The sequence below is a fragment of the Poromitra crassiceps genome, assembly GCF_964638095.1.
Source record: "Poromitra crassiceps genome assembly, chromosome: 18".
In the NCBI taxonomy this organism is placed as follows: Eukaryota; Metazoa; Chordata; class Actinopteri; order Beryciformes; family Melamphaidae; genus Poromitra; species Poromitra crassiceps.
Window position 1 is genome coordinate 23,650,898 of NC_139636.1, and position 6,537 is coordinate 23,657,434.

The 6,537-nt window shown below is 44.2% G+C and overlaps 1 protein-coding gene across 1 annotated transcript in view; it reads left to right on the top strand.

Annotated features, from left to right (window-relative positions):
* LOC310793391 (uncharacterized protein) overlaps positions 1-2,657 on the top strand; it is a 28,782-nt gene extending 26,125 nt beyond the window's left edge. Inside the window, exons 45-48 of the mRNA XM_083655206.1 lie at positions 28-156; positions 304-343; positions 859-2,029; positions 2,212-2,657. Of these exons, the coding sequence (XP_083511332.1) occupies positions 28-156; positions 304-343; positions 859-2,029; positions 2,212-2,389 (1,518 nt within the window). The 3' untranslated portion in view covers positions 2,390-2,657. The remainder of the gene's footprint in view (positions 1-27; positions 157-303; positions 344-858; positions 2,030-2,211) is intronic.
* Positions 2,658-6,537: the final 3,880 nt, after the last annotated feature.

The window sequence follows — 6,537 nt, forward strand, 5'->3', positions numbered from 1 at the left end:
AATTGACTTCTTCTTCACCTCTGATAGCCTTCACAGTCTTGGTCACCACCAAATGACAACTGTACCAAGTATGAATGCGAAAAGACAACGGACAAGCTTATAGTCCATGAATTGGAGATTGAGTGTGCTGAATTTGATCCTGACAATTGCATTCCTGTGAGTATATGGGACTTAATATCTAAAGTAAATTTGAAAAAAAAAGTAATATTTAAAGCATTTTGAGCATAATGTATTGTTGTTTTTGTAACTGATGTGTGACTTTATATCTAAATTATTTTGTAATACATGCTGCCTATATTACAGGGAACTGAAAAAAGTCTCAAAAATGGCTGTTGCAAAACCTGTAAGTATGAGTTAATTACATGAAAATTGTCAAAGTATACATTATTATGCATTTGTATGTTACATTTCAATAGACTGTGATGTCTATTTCCACCTGAATTTGATTCCCATACTTTCAATTTCTGTAACTTCACTCACAACTTGTAAAAGCCACGTGTTGCCTCTTAATCAACCAATCCACTTAGATGTGAGATCTTGGAATCTGTCAGTTTGGATGGTGAATTAAAAACAAACAAAATCAGGGAATGGGAAACTCATACGATGTCTAGATAGTGAAACCGCAGAAGAAGAAAAATGCCTCAGTGAAGAAGGATCTTAGACTCTGTGAAACTTGAGGACTCACTTGGCGTCTGTTGTCATTGGCATATCAAACTAAAGCCAAAACCGAAAATGTTGTTTTCCCATGAAAACACAGGAAACTTTTTATGGGCAGAAGTGACAGTGTGCCTGCTGCAGGCAAGTACTAAATGTCATTTTTGTAGTATCTCAATAAACCTATACTTATATCATTCACAGGTATTCCTCGCCATAACTGTGTAAAGAAGACGAACACCACCTATCTGGAGATAACAACTACACCTGGCGGTACAACTGCTGGTACACCTGGCGGTACAACTGGTGGTTCACCTGGCGGTACAACTGGTGGTACACCTGGTGGTACAACTGGTGGTAAACCTGGTGGTACAACTGGTGGTAAACCTGGCGGTACAACTGGTGGTAAACCTGGCGATACAACTGGTGGTACACCTGGCGGTACAACTGGTGGTAAACCTGGTGGTATAACTGGTGGTATACCTGGTGGTACAACTGGTGGTACACCTGGTGGTACAACTGGCGGTACACCTGGCGGTACAACTGGCGGTAAACCTGGCGGTACAACTGGCGGTAAACCTGGTGATACAACTGGTGGTAAACCTGGTGGTACAACTGGTGGTAAACCTGGTGGTACAACTGGTGGTAAACCTGGTGATACAACTGATGGTACACCTGGTGGTACAACTGGTGGTACACCTGGTGGTACAACTGGTGGTAAACCTGGTGGTACAACTGGTGGTAAACCTGGTGGTACAACTGGTGGTAAACCTGGTGATACAACTGATGGTACACCTGGTGGTACAACTGGTGGTACACCTGGTGGTACAACTGGTGGTAAACCTGGTGGTACAACTGGTGGTAAACCTGGTGGTATAACTGGTGGTAAACCTGGTGGTACAACTGGTGGTACACCTGGTGGTACAACTGGTGGTACACCTGGTGGTACAACTGGTGGTAAACCTGGTGGTACAACTGGTGGTAAACCTGGTGGTACAACTGGTGGTACACCTGGTGGTACAACTGGTGGTAAACCTGGTGGTACAACTGGTGGTACAGCTGGTGGTACAACTGGTGGTAAACCTGGTGGTACAACTGGTGGTACACCTGGTGGTACAACTGGTGGTAAACCTGGTGGTACAACTGGTGGTAAACCTGGTGGTACAACTGGTGGTAAACCTGGTGGTACAACTGGTGGTAAAGCTGGTGGTACAACTGGTGGTACACCTGGTGGTACAACTGTTGGTACACCTGGTTTTACAACTGTTGGTACACCTGGTGGTACAACTGGTGGTACACCTGGTACAATTTACTGCAAGTCAGTTGTGCCAGTGGACATTTCATCCTGTCAGGGATCCTGTGGGACTTCCTCAATGTAAGCTTTACAGTCACTTTGAACAAAGATTATGGTGGCTAATTCACCCTAAATCATTCTATAAGTACCTGTTAAATGTGTATTTGGAAAGGAATGCCTAGTTAATTAGTGATTGAAACTGACCCTAGTCCAGCTCCATTCACAGTGGATTCATATTGCTGTTGCTTTGTCTTTATTTACAGATACTCTGCAGAGAAGAACAGCTTAATGCATTCATGTTCTTGCTGTCTTGAAATGACTACCAGCGAGAGGCAGGTGGAGATGATCTGCTCTGATGGCACGAAGATAATGCACTCCTACATTGTAGTTGACACGTGTGGTTGCCATTCCACGGAGTGTGAGAAGATTAACCCCATGTGAAATGTTTCAAATGCAAACATTAAAAATTAAGCTTCATTAAATGACTAATTTAATAGAGAAAAAAGAACCAAGGCTCTTAATTTTTGTCATCTTTGTAGATGTAGATGTAGATTTAGATTGTAGATTTTCTCATAGTCCTCTGAATATGGCCTAATGATAAAGAAAAATATGTAAGGGGCCTCCAAGCTATCCTTCTCCATTATCTGAGGTTTGTCAAACTTCAGAAATGTGTCTTCATTGTGATTAAAATTCTCACGCTGATCTATGATTATATGTCTTTGTTTTTGTTTGTGCATGTTTCATGTTGTATTCTGAATGACTGTGCGTGGGTCAGGATGGCAGGAGTATGCACAACGGCCAGCTGGTTTCCTTTATGTACACACTCATGTAACCAGCACTTTTACCCCCCATTGTTTTTTCAACTCTGAATCAAATGTTTTATGGTCATGATTCTCTAGCTGGCCGGTTGGCTTGGTTCCAGGCTTAAAACGCTTTAGATCAAGGTTTTCCTAAAAGTGATTGAAAAAAATGAATGGGGAAATACTCTTCCGGAACCAGAGGTGACATCACAATGCCATGTGACTGTTGAGCTGTTGGCATCCATAATAGTCGGATTACCGCCATCTAATGGACCTGGGCTATTTCCTGTTTTTTACTCCGCCCCCTAAGTTGACGGACACTGACAGCCTCCAATATTCTATTACTTCCCTATATCAACCCGTTCTGAGAAAGTATAATAGGCTAGGGGCTCTATCTTCCGACAGGCGCTATCCCCTAATAGCGCTTTGCGCACCTGTTTGCGCTTGCCTTAAGGCAGGGAAGATAGCATTCCACCTTGCGCCGTCCGCCAGGTGTTCTGCTGAGTTTTGCTCCCCCGCCAATCAGCAAAAAAAAGCATCCCCACCTCACGGGAGCATACTTGTAATCATTTATACAGAAATGTAACTGTTTAAAAGTGATATAATTGTCTGGTAGACGTGACCTCCCTGATTTCTAAGTTAAAACAGCCCCGAAATATGTTGGGAATGCAATTCTCGGCCGGGATGCGGAAAGGTTCACGGCAGGTGTCGCAAGCGCAAATTAGAGCCGTGCCAAAATCATCTGCGCCCCAAAATGCCTGCGCAAACGGGATTTGGGCGGTCTTAACTACCAGAATTATTCATAGGCGTGGCCAGGCAAGGCTGGGCATTACGTCAATCAAAACCAATCAGATTCCCGTCTCGCAATGGTTGTTTGCGCGAGGCATGCAATATGCTGTAATTCTCTCCATGCATAATAGAGTGTACTCACTCGAGCGAGGACAGAGAGAGGTTATTGACAGATCGTCTGTGTTGCCAACGACCCTCCGGCTTATGAAGGTAAATAGCCTATGTCCATTGTCCAACAAGTTTTCTCAATTAATTTCCCTCTTTGCGATGTGATAAAGGTTTCTCAGTGAGTTATAGTTGATTGCCTCACTGAATTATCTGCTAATACCCAATTTTAGCAGCATAATTTGATGTCTTGGCGTGGCAAGGCTGTGCGTAATGACATATCCAAAAGGAATTCCACTTTCCACTGCGCAAATACCTCTCTGCGCTGGGAGCGCAGCCGTAATCTCCGTGCAGCACACCCAGCGCAGAGAGGTATTTGCGCGTAAGAGCGTGTCCACCCGCTATGCCGACCACCCGCAATGCCGACCTTAGGTTTAGGCGTGTGGGGTTGGAGAGGTTAGGTTAAGGGTTAGGGTTTGGGGGAGGTTAGGTTTAGGCATGGGGGCTGGGAGAGGTTAGCTCCAGCCGGTCCACCGACACGCTGCACACCGCCTTGCTCAGCTGGTTCTGCTTGTGGGCTATCGGCATTGCGGCCAGTCGGCACTGCGGCCTGTCTGCACATAGACGCGGCACCCGTAAGAGGTCCTTTTCAAAGCTCTTAGCGCAAAGTAATTGCACGCTGCTGATGATAGCATAATGCCATCTATCACCACATTTTAGCGCTGAAACGCCTGCTTTGGCTTGTGGCAGCCAATGCCCAGTACAATTATCACAGGCATGCGCAACGAGCGCAAACGCTAAATTAGCGCTTTTGGGAAGATATAGCCCAAAGTCTATTGACTTTGCCTATTATAGTTTAGTGCATATTGATGCCTTTACACACATTTATGCACTGAGATACTAAAACATTCAAAGTGCAAGTCTGCATTTACCACCTACCCAATATACTGTAAGCCCGAGCATGGTGCTGAGGTAGCCATTCCTGCTGCTCAGGTTGAGGAGGAGAAGCCAGGTTGGAGCTGCAGAACCTCAGAGTAGATACATGGAGCAGACAGGTGGATGTTGCCATGCCGCCACGCCAAGTCCTGACGACAACAACAACAATAGTAAATGTTCTGCAGTTCTCACACCCAAATGCCTGTAAAACACATTGTGCAATGTGCACTACTACTGTGTCATAATCACGAACGGGTGAGTCAGGAATAACTTGTCTCATCCACCGCCATTTCCCCCAAAGGGACCATAATCTTATATGCTGCAAATTGCTTTAGACTTAAAAGCCATTTTGTGTGATGTTCTATTAATCCCTGTAAGGAAATTTAATTTTCTCTTCCCCTGCTCCACAGGACTAGGGATGCACGATATATCGGCAATCATATCGGTATCGGCAGATGTTAGTCATTTTTTAACATATCGGCATCGGTCCGATGTTGCAATGTTAATATCGGTTATCGGTATCAGCCAAAATGTTTACATTGAGAGGAAACATTGCGGTAAATCTATGATTTCTGGGCTTTTCCAAATGTTTTGGAAATAAAAAACTGCATAACTTGTTCAAATTCAGTGTTTACATGACTTGTGTTTTTCAGTATGTAGCAAATTTTATTGTCACAGAAATGTGTTTTTATACAGATCATATCGACATCTGTCAATATCCGTTATCGGTCCTAACAGCAATGTTATCGGTATTGGCCAAAATTTTCACATCGGTGCATCCCTACACAGGACATTAGAGCAGGTTCTGCTACAGAACAGCTCCACTGAAGCGAGTAGGGACTCATTGTCCTACTAAAGGACACTTCAGCAGGGTGGGTGGTTGGTTACTCTCCCCAAGGTTTAAACCCAGGCCAGGCCAGTTGAAGGACAGTCTCTCTACCCACTGACACTATGTGCCCGACATGTTGTAATTTTGGCCCATTCACCACCACATACTGTTGAAGGACAAGTGCTTAAACACTTACTTCATTCATTAATTTTGAGTGCTGGCTTTAATTTTAGTCCCACTACCCATCAGTCACTTTGTATGCATGGTCCCAGTATTCATCTAGGTAATAGTTGGCCCGATCAATGGCACAAAAGGCCCACTCTACCAGGTCCAAGCAGATGTAATAAAACTCCTTCAGATTGTCACTCAACTCGTCATGTCCTCACCAGCACTCACCGCTCCGCCCATCTTGACTGAAGAGAAAGAGAGGAACTGGTTGATTCAAGGATATGTAAGAGTATCACTGTAAATGACAAATACGCTGCATTTGATGTGATGATCATGTTAATGGCTTTCTGAACATCAAAGACTACTGAGTATCTTTTATCAACAAAACCACAATGTGAAAGCCTACAGTAAGCACAGTTGTAGCAATGATGAAGAACCATTATTGACTAAATGTAAAATGTCTATTTATTCTTGTCATCCACCCCTGTTTTCAGGATGGTGAGGGTCCTCATAGAAAAATCTTGAAATTGTTCTTTCTATAGCCAGGCAGATGTCTTCTGATTGTTGATGAGGGCGATAGGCAGTGCACCTGCATAATGATAATAATAATAATCTATACACGCCCAAATCCACCATAGCTGCAGCCAGTCAGAGTTGTCACAATGGCTCTGTGCATTTGTGACAGACACTGATTATTGTCAGACATTGTGACATCATCATCATCAGGGGATCATGTCTATGTTCCCCGGGTTCTATATTCCCCGTTTTTCACTAACCCTAAACCTAACCTCCCCCAGACCCTAACCCAAAACCTAACCTCTCCCACCCCCCACGCCTAAACCTAACCTCCCCAGACCCTAACCCAAAACCTAACCTCTCCCAGGGAACATAGGGGATCATGTCTATGTTCCCCGGGTTCTATATTCCCCGTTTTTCACTAACCCTAAACCTAACCTCCCCCA